Source organism: Wyeomyia smithii, chromosome 2, assembly GCF_029784165.1.
Source record: "Wyeomyia smithii strain HCP4-BCI-WySm-NY-G18 chromosome 2, ASM2978416v1, whole genome shotgun sequence".
In the NCBI taxonomy this organism is placed as follows: domain Eukaryota; kingdom Metazoa; phylum Arthropoda; class Insecta; order Diptera; family Culicidae; genus Wyeomyia; species Wyeomyia smithii.
In genome coordinates, this window is record NC_073695.1 from 81,008,595 (window position 1) to 81,025,782 (window position 17,188).

The 17,188-nt window shown below is 35.7% G+C and overlaps 1 protein-coding gene across 2 annotated transcripts in view; it reads left to right on the forward strand.

Annotated features, from left to right (window-relative positions):
• Positions 1 to 17,188, forward strand: part of LOC129719893 (protein qui-1) — a 174,804-nt gene that overhangs the window by 96,476 nt on the left and 61,140 nt on the right. For both annotated transcript variants that reach the window (XM_055671307.1, XM_055671308.1), the window contains exons 9-12: positions 8,910 to 9,810; positions 10,105 to 10,305; positions 16,759 to 16,928; positions 17,040 to 17,186. In XM_055671307.1, coding sequence (XP_055527282.1) covers positions 8,910 to 9,810; positions 10,105 to 10,305; positions 16,759 to 16,928; positions 17,040 to 17,186 — 1,419 coding nt within the window. The remainder of the gene's footprint in view (positions 1 to 8,909; positions 9,811 to 10,104; positions 10,306 to 16,758; positions 16,929 to 17,039; positions 17,187 to 17,188) is intronic.

Consider the following 17,188-nt stretch of genomic DNA (forward strand, 5'->3'; position numbering starts at 1 on the left):
GCATGTTACATTAGATTAACACAATGTGCTGACATCATGTATCCATCCACTAATTTTAAGTTTGTAAAAAGTCGATAAAACCTACGTCGATGTTGTGTGAATCCAATCAATTTTTTTTTTTGCATATACACACGCATATATTTTAATATAAGTAAAATGCTTTAAATGTTTTAGTATCTGTGAGTTTTAGAGATTCTTTGTCGATAAATCATTTGGAAGAGTCTGATTTTACTGCAGTTGACTGCTGCCTCATAAATATATATTATGCGAAAGTTATTATGTCTCTGAAAGAAAGAGTACCTGCAAGAGTGCTTGCATGAGTCAAACAGGCGGTTGTGAACAGAACGTCCACGGTTTTATACAGGTGCGTTTTGCATAATATTTTTCGTACAACATGTGATGTAACAAATAAAATTGAATTTAACAGGAAAACATTTACCAACAGAAGAATTATGGTGTTGTTTTACCTTGATTTTCCAACCAAATTTGTAACCCTGAAATGTCTGGAATTAATGGACTTTTCGTGCCATTAAGACTAAATGGCAGTCTGTGATGATAATAATAATTTAACAAGCTTCAGCGCTTGTCGATGTAACTGTGTTTAAACGAAAAGTAAAAATTGTCATAAAAATTCAGCCACAGAGTCGTTATACAGATAATAAATTTTACATAAAGGCATAAATTCCTTAGAGTTCTCATTAAGTTAAAACGAATAACAGGATTGATATGTGTTAATAGATAATAAATTTGGCTGATAACCCAAATTTCCATTGTTGTCAGATCGTCCGTTCTCGTTCTTCCGTTTCTAATGAGACCTAAGATGAAGTAATGAATCATCAACATACATTTTGTCCGGCACGTGTTAACTGCTGTTATTAAAATGTTTTACAGCTTAAGAGCTAAATTTGGTTTAACCTCGCGAAGCTTAGTGCACAATCTGCCCAGAAGCGTAAATCGCAAAAAAAACATATTATGACAGTTTTCAATTATGGGCCCCATCCTGGGCTTCTCTTCCGCTCCACTGGCCGTGGAAATAAAAAGTGCTTTTGTTTTCAGCTGCATGACGAGGCTGTAAAACAACCGGAAGATGAACTTTGAAAATGTTGAAGGATATCCCGCTGCTGGGACCTTGCAATCAGCTGGCTGTGACCCGACTGCAAGCGGAAGCTGAAGTTATCTGCCTCAGCATGAGACGAAATGTTAACTAGAGTGTTAACTCGCGCTTGCAAAAGGCAGCAACTGCGGCACATATTATGTTTTTTTGCGTAAAAAGGTGAAATCTGTAAATTATTGCGACTCAGGAAGCACCTAACGAGTCGGGAATTCAATAGGCAAATTGCAAGACAATCTTCAATTCTTTATTAAAAAATACTAGAAATTGAATCTGAAATCCACTGTAAAAATGTTTTTAGAATTTAAACCAAATTTTTTAAAAGGGCATTTTGCACATACTACGAAGTTGCATTAGATGTTATAAGACAATGTATTTAATTAGACGCATATTGGTTTAATAGTAAAAACATCAAACGGTATATGATATAAAAAAGCTATTGTTCTCGTTGAATACTTTCACTTAGAAGACTTTAGGTTAAACGCAACTGTTTAAAGATAATCGAATACCTACTATGTTTAACATAATTTTATAAAATAAAGTAATATAAGTAAAATTTACCATCGGCAATATCACCAGTGTTATTATATCCATAATAACGTTTCGAATAGTAAATTATTCGAAAACATCAGATGTTTCCAATGGAAGATGCCAATTCCTCCCGACTCTTCCCGATTTTTATTAACAACAGACTTGAAATCAATGGTAAATAAGATTTAATTTATTTAGTTATCAGAATCCATGTTCTTTTTAAAGCAGCAATCACATTAGGCGTTTCTGAACAAATCTTTTTACAGGAAATTGTTACGTTGAAATGTTCCTGTGAACGTACAACTGCTATTCGGATGGTTCAAAGGACGCGTTTCAGTGAAATTTACAATCGGAAACTGAGGTTAAGGGTATCAAAAAAAAATTAAGACAATTCTTGGACTCTCGGATTACGAAATCGCCAAAAAAACACAACTCTAACCAACGTACCAACTATCAGGAGAAACCGTATGCGAGAAGGTTATCGTAAATTCCGTGCCTGCTAGCAACCAAACAAAATGCTGAAGTAAAACTGGTGGCCACTCTAAAATTTTACACACTCTAAAATTTTACATACTCTAATATTTTACGACAAGATTTTGATGAATGCTCGAGGAATTTCAGAATTTTAATGAATGTACGAGAAATGCATGGATTACACTGTTCAGCAAAGGAGAAAAAATTTGCGGTCCTAATGCTCAAACTGGAAAAATGCTGTTTAATCGTCTATGTGAATTTTGGTGCCCCTATTATATGCACGAGTGCGTAGAAAGTCCCCGCCAAGTCCCCGCCAAGTCCTTAACAAGCTCCACCTACTTACCCCGAAAGTGAACCATGTGCTCCCTTTTATTGTCGAATCAATGGAGACGCAGGGTTAACCTTTGCACAGTGTCCTAGGGAACACATTTGAGGGGAAATTTGGATCTAGAGCTCGATACCAATGTTTTAGAAAAAAACTTTCTCCTACAAAATTGTTTCATATGAAGAGGCGCTTATTTTTATGTTATCATAGTTAGGGTGACCAAATTTTTAACGAAATCAGATAGCTAACTTTTGTATCTCTGTAGATAGAATTGAAGATTGTTCTACAATGTTGTAGCCCCGTTAATTTTCCCGTGAACGTACTACTGCTGTTTGGAAGGTTCAGACAGTGAAATTTACGATCGGGAACCGAGGTTGAGGGTACCTACTAAAAACAGTTAGGACAATCCTTGGACTCTTAGACTACGACATCGCCTAAAGCACAATTCTGACAAAGATATCATCACACTGAAAATATATTTTAGTTTATTCCAAGAAAACATTTGTTTTTCAAACAAAACCTTATGTCGTTTTCTGCAACAAAACCAATGCGTAATAAATATGAAGGTACTTTCGTCAGAACTGTCAAAATTGTTACAGATTTCTCTTCGTATACGTAACGAAATGTTTTGGAAATGAACGCTATCAATCGTACAAACAAACGCTGTATAATGTAAATAGTACGAAAAATTAGTTAGCTTACGCAATAACATATACATTATACGAAATCATAAATAACAGAACCCAAAAATTTCGTTCAAGTAAATACTCGTGCTTCCGTTTTTTTGTTCGTTGTTGTCGTACGAAAGTACATTCGTGGATTGTACAAATTATGCGTGATGTTGCAATTCTATCCGATAACTTGCAAAACGAATGTTCGATACAATCAACAAAAGTGCTGTACAATCTACGAATTCCATGTTTACGAAATGTACGTGCGAAGAATAACGAAAAAATATTTTCAGTGCAGGATAATTCGTATGCGTGAAGGTTATCATAAATTTTCGTCTGCAAGCCAATAACAGGACACTGAAACAAAACTGGTGGCCAAAAGACATGCTCTAAAATTTCACAACAAAAATTTAACGCAATAGGAAAGATGCAACCAGTTTAGTTGACAAAAGAGAAAAAATATGCGGCCTTAATGCTCAAATTGAAAAATATCAGAGAATAAAGCTGTTAAACCGTTTCTGTGAATTTTAGTGCCCCTAGTGTACGCAAAAGTGCGTTAAAAGTCCCCACCAAGTCGCCACCCACTTACCCCGACAGTGAACCATGCGCTCCCATTCCATTGTCGAAACAATGGAGACGCAGGGTTGAACTTTGCACAGCGTTCTAGGGAACACATTTAGGAGGAAATTTGGATCTATAGCTCGATAGCAGTATTCGAGAGAAAAACTTTCTTCAACAAAGTTGTTACATATGAGGAGGCGCTTCTTTTGATGTTATCATAAATGAGAGCGACCAATATTTTTTAATGAGATCAGATTTTGTTTTTGTTCACACAACATTTATTTGACACGGCCCAATATTTGAGATCAGATGTCTAGCTTTCGTATCTCCATACGAAACTCTGATAGTGAACCATGCGCTCCCTTTCATTTTCGAATCAGTGGAGACGCCAAGTTAACCTTTCCACAGCATTCTACGGAGCAAATTTAGGGGGAAATAGAGGGTTCTATAGCTCGATAGCAGTATTGTTGAAAAAAAAAACTTTCTCCTACAAAGCCGCTACGCGCTTATTTTTATGTTGTCACAAATTAAGGTAACTGAAATTTTTAATCAGATCGGATATCTTACTTTCGACTCTTTGTATATAGAATTGAAAATTATTTACAATGTAGTCCTGTTAATTTTGAGCAACATTGAAGAAAAAGATTTTTCTCTAGAATACTGCAATCGAGTTCTAGATCCAAATGTCAAAGGTAACTTGGCGTCTCCATCGATTCGACAGTAAAAGAAAACGCATGGTTAACTTTCGTTGTAAGTGGATGAGGATTTGTTGGGGACTTTTGACAAAATTCACAGAGACGGTTTGACAGCTATAATCTTTCATTTTTTTTCAGTTTAAGCATTGGGGCTAAATCTATGTTGCCCAGTGTATTCCAAAGGATGGAATTAACTTCTAAATTATTCATCAAATATGTTTGTTGTCTAATAATGAGTTGGGTTACTTCGATCGTATATTTTAATAAATGTATATTTGTTGCTGTAGAACCACAAGTAACTCACAAAGAAGCGTATTTCAATCAAAAACTGACATTTTTCAAACTTAATATTGACGTACTTAACTCATAAAAGTGATGCACGCTAAGAGCTTTATGTTTTTAAATTACTGCTGAAATCATATTGCATCATAAGAAGTTGATTATTCCCAAAAGTGTAGAAATTTAAAAAAATTATTGAAACTTAACTTTTAAGTAAAAAGTTGGTTCATATTTTCATGAAAAAAAAAATTGAGTAGAGGTATGACGGACCTAGATACGTCCTGCCAATGCTTACGACGTATATTGTAATTAAATTTCTATTAAATGCCAAATTCTGTATCTCTCCTTATATCGCCGAATTTGGGCAATTTGTATATGTTTTGTTTGAAATTGTGAGTTTTCCTTCACACTGGTCAATCAGAAAGAAGCCAGTTATCGACAATATAAATATGTCAGTTGAACTTTATGTATCAAGCGTGCCGGATGGATACGACCGAAATTCCGTAGCTCTCCCGACTATCAGAAGTTGCTTTACAACTTCAAGTTTCGTAAAAGAAATAAAAAAGAATTTACTAATTTTTTTGTAATACAAATTTTGTGCTTATTAAGAATTTTTTATGGACAAAAAAAAACTTTCACTGTGTATAGTTGCTTTATAAAGTTCTATACAGTTCGTTCTCAGACTGTTTTTTGTACAACTAAAATTTTCTTAGCTATGATGCTTTATTTAAAATCTATACTAAAATGCATACGCCCATTCAGGTAATTAGTCATGAGTTTGAAAACCTACTTAGGTATACATGTTTACCTTGATCATCACTCGACAATCAAACACATCTAACTTTACCATTAACCTAATCCCCGCGAAGAGAAATCAGGTCTTACATCAAAAAATGACATTCAAACTCTTATTACTCAGCAACCGCATGCATAGTTGGCACAAACTATATTGCATGTTGAAGATCAATCTGTTCTCTAACTGCTAGGAGATTTTCATCGTTAGAAATTTCAAGTACAGTTGTTAACCCTTTCCCGCTCATGGTGACTCTAAAGCACCAAGAATTGTAATGACCATACCTCGAAAAAAAAATTTTTTTTGAATTCTTTTTTCTACAAAATCTTGCATTTCTAATGTACTTTCAACTTGGCATATCAAATGTCAGCTTGATTTAATGTTTGATCTGTTATCAAGAAAACTACAGAAGAAAGTCCGAGTTTTACGATAAAAAATAATGTGTGCTTTTAGCAACTGTTTTGCTATTACATTGATTATTCGTTTTTATAATAAAAATAACTTTTACGTAGATCTATTGGTCATTGAGTGTAACGGTCCATAAAATTAATAATTTTTGTTCTTGTTCACTTGTTCCATAAGTTTTTAAATGGTGTCTCAGAGCACCACTGGGCATACAGGAGACAAAAAAAAACCGATGCCCTGAATAAACTATATAACTGATTTCATATTTTTGCGGGCCGTTCTTCTCACTACGTGGTGATTCCAGAAGGGGATGAATCAGAAGCTGATGAGATGGGAAGCGACATTGAAGATGAAGTCGCTATATTTGCGATAGATCCATTACCAGATGAAGTTTATGAGTATTTTTCCGAAACAAACGAGGCAGAAGTAGAGACACCAGCAAAACGCGCCAAGAAAGAAATGAAAGTGGGTCTAAAGGCATTGAAAGCGGACCAAAAACGAAAACTTACCATTTCTGGGAAAAGCTGCAAGCCAAAATCTAGGTACATGACAACTCAGAGATGAAAAAAATAGGAGAAGTCGGATATGACAAGCTCTTCAATATTCGTCCTTTCATCGATGCAATGAGAGCCAATTTCCTAGCCTAGAAAATTCCTTACTCCATAAAAAATAAATCATCAAATAGTCATAAACTAAGTTTTTTTTCGAAAACTACGTTGTTTTCATTATTTTCTATAGTAGGTATTTGAATAAATACTTCAAAAATTATTAGAAAATTTTTTTTTCGTGTTTTTAAAAAAGTCCTTGCTGTGCTCATAGGTGCTCTGGAGCACCATTTCAAAATTTGCTTTTTTCTTCAAAATTCAATGTTTTGCAGTGATTTCAACTACCCTGCAAAGTATTTTGCCTAAATTGACCCGGAAAGTATTTTTAAATCATGAAAAACCTCGTGAGCGGGAGAGGGTTAAACTGTTATCAAGGTTTATATGTCAATTGATGCCATATGGCATCACCCGCGGGGGATAGGTTAAGCCAGTTCATGCATTCACAATGGAATCTTGTAAGTGTTTCAATAGTTTTATTTTTATTCGGGAGTAGATTCCTAAGAGTAACTGCCCGTACAAGAATTTTTAGATCTAGAACGGTTTGTTTGATCGATCGATATAGTGTCTTCGTCAAAATAAAGAATAGAAATAAAAAAGTCAAATTCAAACAATTATTAATTTTAGGCCAATGTAGTGTAGTTTTTGTAGAAAAAAAAAATTATAATAATATTGTTGTGCTTTTTTTTCTATTTTTCGACCCGCCCGCCTATGCAGCCTATATAGGGGAACTGCTCCAATATTCATCTCAGGCCATATATTTATCTCATACAACATGAAAACACAATTGTGGTTACAATGGTTACCAATTTTGCACGTAAACAACTGCAGCGGATATCTAGGTAACTACTACGACGGGCTGCGGCTACGTTCATTCATTATAATGTGATTCATCCATGATTAACAGTGTAATAAATATGGGGGCGTCGCGAGATGAATAATTGAGCAGCGATTCAAGTTTTGAGATGGATATGGAAGCGTTTCGAAAAATGGTTTGTTTTACAAAATTCAGGATAAATCTAGCTAGTTTTATTAAACACACAACGCAAAACGATTTCATAAGAGCACGTAAGCATATTTAGTTTATCTGTTCAATGATTTCGTGAAAATTTGGTGTTTAATCCTTGCATTATTCGTGAATATCGGCTTAATGAGATGAATAATGGAGCAGTTCCCCTATTGAAATTAATACATATTTTGAAATTTCCTATATATTAACAAATATGCTTGCTTTGAAATAAAAATTGAATTTCTTTGAAAAATGAGTGAATTTTCGTGCGAGAATATAAGCTATGAGAAAAATACAAAAAGGATCATTCAAACACTGAAATAAATTCTTTAATCTCATAAAACAATAAAATTTGGCATAATTTTAGTTTCAAAATATTTTTTTATTTGTTGCTTTAAGCTTCTCGCTTCCAGTTCCTCATTTTTGGATATTTATTATATTCGTTTTATAATCCTTTTTTTGTTCTCAGATTATTGAATTTCGCTATCGAAAATCTCATTATATTATTCCCTGTTCCCTGGGCCTTAAATATTTATTTTGTTTGCTTTTTATGCTCCACGAAGAAATGTTGGTTTGAAATTGCAATATTTGTGTAGTTTTACGTCGATTCTCATCACATTATGCTTTGCTAAAATTACGAGCACATCCTATAATTTATTCCCGGTTAAAGGCCGTACGACAGCACCGTGCTGGATCCCATTCATAAACATAACGAGGAAACTTTGAAAAATACCAGGATAACAGAAACCGCACAGTGTCTGTTTCGATTTACGGTATCTAAACCTATCGTTCTTGAGACTGTCTATTATGCTTGATCATCACCAGCGATGGCCATTATCGCCACCCGTAACGCATTGAGGTTTTTCATCGTTTGTCCTTTTACTTAATGGCTTCATGCCTAACACCTTCTATCCTTCTGTTCACTACACCCAACCGGGCATACTTTTTTGGGTCTTCTTCAAATCGGTTTTTGTTATAATAATTAAGACATAACGATGCCTTTGGAGCGATATCTTTAGGTTAGAAAATATCCTGGTGTTGAATTAAACAAATACAGTGTTTGTTGGGTTTATTTTTTGAAAAAAATTGTTATAAAAAATAAAACCAATTGTGATTTCATGCTCAAGCGTTCTTTCAATTAAAAATTCTTTCGCTCGCGGGCGCTTTAGAGTTATGCATTTTTGTAACATTCTGAACATTCACAAGTTTAACCGATTAATGTAACTAAAAAAATGTGTATTGACAATAAATTTGGTCACAGATCACAAGCTCTTTTATCATACATTTTGCACATGTCACTTACTATAAATAATACTCTGCAATTCAATTAATTTATTCTAACGAACATATGGGACGAGAAGTACAGCTGACACTTCTGACCATTCCAAATCAATTTCCGCAATGTAGTTAATCATCCCTCCACACTCTTACGCTCTTGTTTTATTTGTTGCAGGAAATATTCTACGAACATTCGACCCATCTGTTGTACTTGAACGAGCACTTGGCAGCAAAAAAATACATATCATCAAAAGTCCCGGAACGGATACGGCAGAACGTGCTGTTGAACTATCGTGCCGGCAGTCGGCATCCGCCATACTTCATTTACGGCGGTCACGGCAGTGGCAAGAGTATTTTACTGTCGCACATCTACTCGCAGCTAACCGACTGGTTCGAGCATGTTAAAGTTCATCGCGTGATTCGGTACGCCTCGGCTACCCCCCGGTCCGCCTACAACTTGGAACTGCTGAGAGTCATCTGTCAACAGCTGGCAATTATCCTCAACATACCGGAAGGCTATTTGCCGAAGGATGCGTCATTCGATCCGCTCTACATAAATAATTGGTTTCAGAACTTACTGAAACATTGTGAGGACTTACACAACGAGATATTATTTCTCTTCATCGATGACCTGCACAAGCTGAATCCGTTGGACTGTGACATCGTAGCCGCGCTTTCGTGGCTTCCAATCAGTTTACCGTGGAACGTTTTTCTGGTCGTTTCGACCACTGTGCCAATTGAATCCCTCAAGCTTACACCTATCCAGAAGGAGCGATTCAAATGTTTGGATTATTTCTTCGATCTGTCACTGGAACAGAATGAGACTTCCGTGCGAAAAGTTGATGGCTGTCAATCCTTCGAAGAGTACGTGAACAACATCTTTGATTCCATGGAGCAACGCTTCGGAGTCAAGGGGTTCAGCAAACTGGCAATTTACATTACGTGCTCGGAGTACGGACTAACCGAGACAGAGTTTCTTGAACTGCTAATGCCCACTGCTGACTCGGAGGCCCTAATCGACTCGAGGGAGGGTGGCTTCAATTTTTCCACCTTTCGCACCTTCAGAAATGAGATGAGTACGTGGTTGAATGTTTTTACTATCGTAAAGTGCAACCGCATGTTTTCATTAGTTTTGATGGGTTAAGATACGTCATTTGGGTTGTATTGCTGGATTGCAGTAGTTTTTGAATGTTCTTGTGGTCCCTCACAACCTCTGATTTTTGTTCTGCACGCTGTATCAAATCTGTAAGATCATGTAAACCCGCCTTAATTATCTAAATCTCTCTTCTTGTCTCATCGTACGGAAAAACTAATCCGAACTTTAATCCTCCACGCTGTTGAACGACAAACGAAATTTGGTACCGGCGCAGGGGCGCTTCTCCGGGAAAAACTAATGTCCGGAAAGTTGCTGATTGTGTGGCGACACAGTCTCTGCTCGGATATCACCAAAGTGCGCTACATGACACCGGAAATCTCCCGGTCTGTACATTCGGAAATAGTGAATCTGTTTTTCCCGCCGGACAGCGATGAAAGCGACGAGATTTCCAGTGAACAGCAGAGCAGAAAATCCAGTAAGTATACCCTGTTCAGCTTTTCCCACACACACAGCTTTGGCAAACTGTGCGGTTCTATTTCAACCGAACCATTAATGCTTATGACTTTTTCGGGAGCATTGACATATGAGATCGCTTTGGGAAATTAGAAACGTGAAACGGTTTTGTGTAATCCCGGAAGTAAAGCAACGATTTAACCAACACAAGTCAGTACCGGTTGTGCTATTAACTGCTAAAAAGATATTGGTTTTAAATTTTTCCAGAGGACTTGAGTACTTAGTTCAAAACACTTGAAAATTGTTCAGAGTTGAACAAACTTTTCGAAGTGATTAACATTTCTCAAAGCAATTACCCATTGCTACAACGTATTCCGGTTGTATACTAAGGATGCATTTTTTCCCACCGTTGAAAGAAATTTCGAGCTCCACCCACTCGTTTGAAGTTTTTTTCCTTACACAGCTCATAGTTTCCGTTTCCCTGCTTCACTTCAATTACACTGCCACGTCATTAACATGGATTAGTGACGCTAAATTTGAAGGGAAATGAATGCGGTATGCTACATCACCTGTGCATTTAGTTTTTTTTTCTTTTTCTAGACAGTTACGAACGATATATCAATTTGTCATGTCTTTGAGGACTACGACGATTAAGTGTGAGTGCTTAGATTGCTTTTATCATGCTCATCGTTTGATAAGTTAGTGGCCGGAAATGGGAAAAGTTTCATTTTCCTTCATTGTTTCGCCTTCACTACATACAGCCCGGGTCGGGCAGCGTAATACCTACCAGCAAAAAAGTTTCCAGAGGCAAACTCAAGGGAAAGTTAATTGATTGTAATGGGGAGTTTTCGCACCCTGGAGATCCGAAACCTATCTAGCTGCTAAGGAAATGTGAAGTAGAAAACATCCAAATTGCTCTGGTAGTTACAAGCTGACGGCGAGGGGGTTGATGATATTAGCCATTATTGTGATAATAATTAGTACGGCTGTTTCATGAGCCAGATTGCAACCAAATTATTAGTTTTTTCTTCATATTGAAGAATACTCTGAGAAGCCTTCAGTTATGCAATAAATATTTTTAAATTTAAAATGCAGTACAAAAATCATCTTGAGCTTTGAAGAAACTAGCAAATGATCAGAATTATTGTAACAATCGAGAACAAGTTTTCAGGAGCCTATTTCGGTAAAGAAAGTTATATAGAAAAATATAATACCGATTGTAATATTTACATATGTATAAATTTAGGTATCAACAGAAATCTGTAAATAGACAATGTAAAAGTTATAATTCAATATCAATATTTTATGAAGGAAAAAATAATCTCAATTATTACAGCCGCTGCTTGAGGCTAGTTAAAGAAACTATTCATTCTCTTGTACTTGTCTTGTTTTTTTTTGTTAAATCTTTGAGAGGTATAATAACGATTTGATCATATTTGCCTGAAATATTATCAAGACAAAGAAAAAAAGGAAAGTTTGTAAAGTGTTCGTCTAAATAAATGGTCAAGTAATTATTGATTAGCTTCAGCGACAAGAGACAATCAGACATTTGCTAAAAAAAGAAAAGCTCATGTTAGAGGAGTGTTGGAAACAATCGCCGTGTTAAACAAATTTAGACCAACACATCCCACCAACAGGTTTGAAATCAATTATTTATTATGTGCCTAGCAAATCTTATTGACGATCTGCAGAAAATCATATTAGGATTTTCCCGGATATGACCGATTAAGAGGAAACGGTAAAAATTGTGTAGAATAGTGTAAATTAAACTACTCGATGGCCTAAATAATCATATCAGTCTTTGTCTTATTTTTCATTGCAATTTTCACGAAAAAAGCAATTCTTTGATAAAAATTTGTGATAAAGGCCTATTTCAGTATATTCTGTCGAAAAAATTAAAAATAACCCACCCCAAATAGTCGAAATACCCAAAACAGGAAAAATATCTTCAAGCGCTGTTTTCTCACCGCGATGATTTCCCAGATGGGACTGATATGCAAATATAGGCAGAAGTGGACCCCTTTACTTTATTAACCCGTCAGATCAACCCAATTTCTCTTAACTAAAATCGGAGTTTATGAAAGTTTGGGATGCAGATTGACTGGATAGGGTGTTTTCCGATGGAAGTTTTTTGAAAATCCCTCGAGTTTTGGCGTAAACTGAGCTATTCTGCCGGGTGGTCCACTACAGGAAAAAAGGTCCACTATACGTAAATTTTCCCTAGTTGAGTTCACGTTGATCAAGAGCCTGAAGAAATTTCCTACTTTCTTTCTTCTGGGGGAACCACGAGTCAGACAACAAGGCGAGCAAGATTTTGAAAATCCTTTGAGTTTCCGCATAGATTAAGTTAATCTGACGGGTGGTCCATTATAGGAAAGAGGTCCACTACAAGTTAATTTACTCAACAAATGTTTCTCCTTACTAGATTAGCTAGATAAGATGTGTCCTAATAAAAGTATCTAATCGGAAGAAATCCTCCGAGTTTTCCCATAAATATAGTAGATATTACAAAAGTTCACATCAATGAACAACGTAATTTTAATTCCCTAACAAAAAAAAGTTAACTTGACCGGTCCACTGAACGATACCTATGTTTTGATCTAGCTAGAGAATTAACAATTTTTCGTCATGGTGGTCTACTGAATGAAGAGGTCCTGTTCAAATCGTTATAAACTCCACTTGACTATCCCCTGCGTTCAACCGACGTAACTCGCAAACGGTCTACTGGCAGAGCCGTAATTAATTATTATGTCACCTACTAAAAGTAGATGTCATTTGATGAGCCATTGTTTAAGACTCATCATCTCATTGGCAAACGTGACGATTATGGTAAAAGCAGCTAACTAGCTGGTTAGGAGCAAGAAATAACACGCAAAAGCTTAATAATTGGGAGTAAATTAAAATTCTTTGAATATATTTGTACAAAATCGCTGCAGAGAAGTTGTCTTATACTCAACATCATCCAAGGTAGTTCCACCATAAATAAAGTGAAAGTGAGCAACTTTAACGGGTGGTCCACTAAAGAAAGTGATCCAACCAAGCCAGTTTTACCCTACAAAAAACAATTTTCGACCAGCGCTGACGGCTCTTCATACATGCATGTTGAAATTTATCAGTTTTCAGAGACTGTTTTTATTTCAATGAAAAACTATATAAAATCATCATGAACATGCGATGTTGGCCTTATTTTATGGAAAGCATAAGTCAATGTCCAATATTATAAATGTCATTGGTTGAAATATTGTGTCTCAAATAGATTAAATTAACCTACAGTCCTTATACTTAGTGGACCATTCGTTAGATTAACTTAATTTCTGTTATTAACTAACCTGGAGTGGACCCCTTTCCTATAGTGGACCAAGATGTTTCCTGATGAAAGTTTTCCGAAAATCCCTCGAGTTTTTGCGTAAATTGAGTTAATCTGGTGAATGGTCCACTCTAGGAAAGGGATCCACTGTAGGTTAATTAACCTTATAATAATGAATGCTTTGATTAAGTGACCATTTTATCTGTGGTTTCCTCTACAATTTCCATTAGAATTACGTTGTTCATTGATGTTAACTTTTGTAACATGGTGGACCCCATTACTTTATTAACCTATAGTGGACCTCTCGCCAGATTAAACATTTTATCCAGTCAACCTGCATTAAAAACATTCATAACTTTCGATTTATATTGAGAGAAATTGAGTTAACCTGTCGGTTGGTACACTATGGGTTAATAAAGTAAAAGGATCCACCATATTGCAAAAGTTCCCCAACAAAAAAGGGGTCCACTATAGGTTAATTTACCTTACGATATATAAAACAATGCACTGGACTAGGATAGAACTACCTACCTGGACCACCCTGATGAAAAATGGATAATTCTCTTGATAAAGAATAAGTCAACCCATAGTGGACCCCTTTCCTATAGTGGACCAGCTGCCAAATAAACTCAATTCACTCGAGAACCATCTTATCTAGTCACTCTGCATCACAAACATTTATAAATTACAATTTATGTTAAGAGAAATTGAGTTAATCTAACGGGTGTTCTACTATAGCACAGAACAGATATGCAACTAAAGAACCAGAAACGAAAACAAAACTCTTTATTTCAAGTATCGACATCTGGCGGTGGAGAGGACGCATTTCATACTCAAAATTTTATTACACTTATACCATTCATACCTGCTCGCGGTGAAGTATTATTTCGATCTCTCTCATTATACAAAACCGAAATGCAAAAAGTCTGTGCGACCTCTCGCCGCTCTTTTGTCGAAAGACTTTTTTGTTTTCTCTGGTACTAATATAGCTAGATGCCTTTTCATGATAATCGTAGATGGATGAGAAATTTTTAGTTTGATTTTTTCTATTCATATCGATTGCAAATAGATATTAACGATGATGTTATTTGACAGTTCTGGAGAAAAATTTGCGGACTGAAATTTATTTCCGATGGAACCGGAAAAGGTTTTTGTTCTAAAGCTTTTTGGGATTCATTCACACTAATCGAAATGTGTTTATTATTACTAGTTATTACTAGAACAAAAAATCGAATAGTCGCTCCAAATTCTAACACCTTGTAAACAAACCTTCCGAAGCTGTCACATAAAGTGAGGTGAGGCCGTTCCATGCAATGATCTATTGTTACTGAATTTCCACTTAACCTTGGAAAAATAGTCTGCGTCATTTTGTCTCCTCGCTTTCAGCAACATTGCCCCTGTTTTTGCTGACAGTGCGTCGGTCTTCTCTTGTTTGTTCTTAATCAATAAAGGAATAATAAACCTGAATCCTGTTGTTTTTTATTTATCGATATGTTAATACCGTAATAACTCTTAATTGATAATTTATAAAGAAAAATTTGCATTTTCAATTATTCAAAAGTCGGAAGTCAATTTGATTCATGATTATCCATTTATGCACATCAAAATAAGATTATTTTTTCATGGTTGAAAAATGTCTTAAATGCGGTCCTATCTTTTTTTGAAAACTCGAGGAAATTTCAGAAAACGAGAAACATTTGTAGGGTCAATCAACCCATAGTGGTTCCTTTTGCTTTATTGACCTACAGTGAACCACCAGGCAGAACACCTCAATTCCTCTTAACATAAATTGGAACGTATAAATGTTTTTGATGCAGATTGGCTGGATAAGATGTTTTCCGATAGAAGATTTCTGAAATTTCCTCGAGATTTCGCATAAATTAGGCTAATCTGGCGGGTGATCCAATATAGGAAAGGGGTCCACTATAGCTTAGTTTACTCTAAATCGAAATTTAAACATGTTTCTCGATATTCTGATGAATATTGGCAGGGTAAGATGTTCCTCGATGAAAGTTTTTTGAAAATCTCACGAGTTTTCGCAAAAATTGAATTAATCTGGCGGATGGTCCATATAGGAAAGGGGTTTACTGTAGGTTAATTAACTCAAGGTCATACAAGGAATGTGAAATACCTAAATTACTCTACTTAAAAACAAGACAAGTGAAAATTGGATTTTCAATTTTATGGTCTGTCTTGTAGTTTTTGTCATTTTTCATTTTCAGTTTGATCAATTTATTAATATTCGCGAGTGATATCTAGGAAACGATTTTTTTGAAAATAATTCGAAAACATAATTGAAATCGTAGAAAACAGTATTCCTCCATTCGTTGAAAAGCTACATTATCTCGTGCCCACAGTGTATGGGCATAATTTAATAATACTTTTATAGGTTTCAATGGTAAAAGGCATACAGTTACATGTGAGAGGTGTTTTCGAACAACGGGCATTTAATGTTGATATAGATTTGATTACACAAATCAGCGTTCAAAATGAAAAATTAGTGAAAAATCTTAAAGGGGTCCATTATAGGTTAATTTACCCTACCTGGTGGCTATGGAATTGCTAGTTCGTTTTACTTCTCAGGTGAAAAACTGGTACAAGAAGCTAGACAGTAAAAAGCCTGAACACCTTTTTCCAGAGATTTCTGAATGTGCAACTGGAGCTTGTATCGAGCACCTATTCTGCAATCTCTCGTGCAACATTGTTTGGCGGCGAGCATTTTTTCCTTGCGAACCGTTCCCACTTGTGCTGCAACAATAGGCGACAATTGGCGAGCAGAGTGCAGAACAGATCTGTGTCAGTGAGGCAATAAGAAGGGTTATTTCCATCCAGTTTGTAAACAGTTAACAATGGGGAATAAAAAGTTGTACTAGAGAAAAAATTTCCTCCGGTTGGTTTTCTGTTGTATATTCACGCTCAATTCAATTAGCAATTAATAGGATAGGGAACGCTACTCGAAGTGGTAATATAATGGAAAAGAAGTCCATAGATAAGAGAAACAATGTCATAAAGTTTCAGTCTGTTGAATAAACTATACATTTTATATAATTCATATAGAATCTGATAATCTGATAAAACAACATAAGGTTAACTTGCTCGTAGTACACTATTTTAGATCCATCTATTTGTTGAATAATAATTATCATATTTGTTTTTTTTAACAAACAGGTATTCAAACGCAACAGGACGATAATGTTACGCAGATCATTACATTAGGACCGGACATTTCCTACAGTATACGACATGTGGAGGAATCGTGGCATCATTTAATTAAATCCGACGACACGAAAAAGCTCAAAGAAATTGCTGTATGCAATTTCGACTTTTTGCTGGCGGCTGTAAGCTAATTATTCTATTTACTGACTACGTTCACTTCATTTCCAACATCAAAGAACCGTGTGACTGATTCTTGTGTAATGTTTTTTTTTTCGTTTCTGTTTTGCTGAAAGGTACAAACTGTGTCAATTAGCTATCTGCGATGTTTAATCGAGCACGTGCGTTGCTACATCCTGGATAGGGATATAGAGCTGGTGTATTACACTATCCGAAAGTCGAGTGATGTGCTTACCCGGGACCCAATGCAGTTAGGGGCACAGGT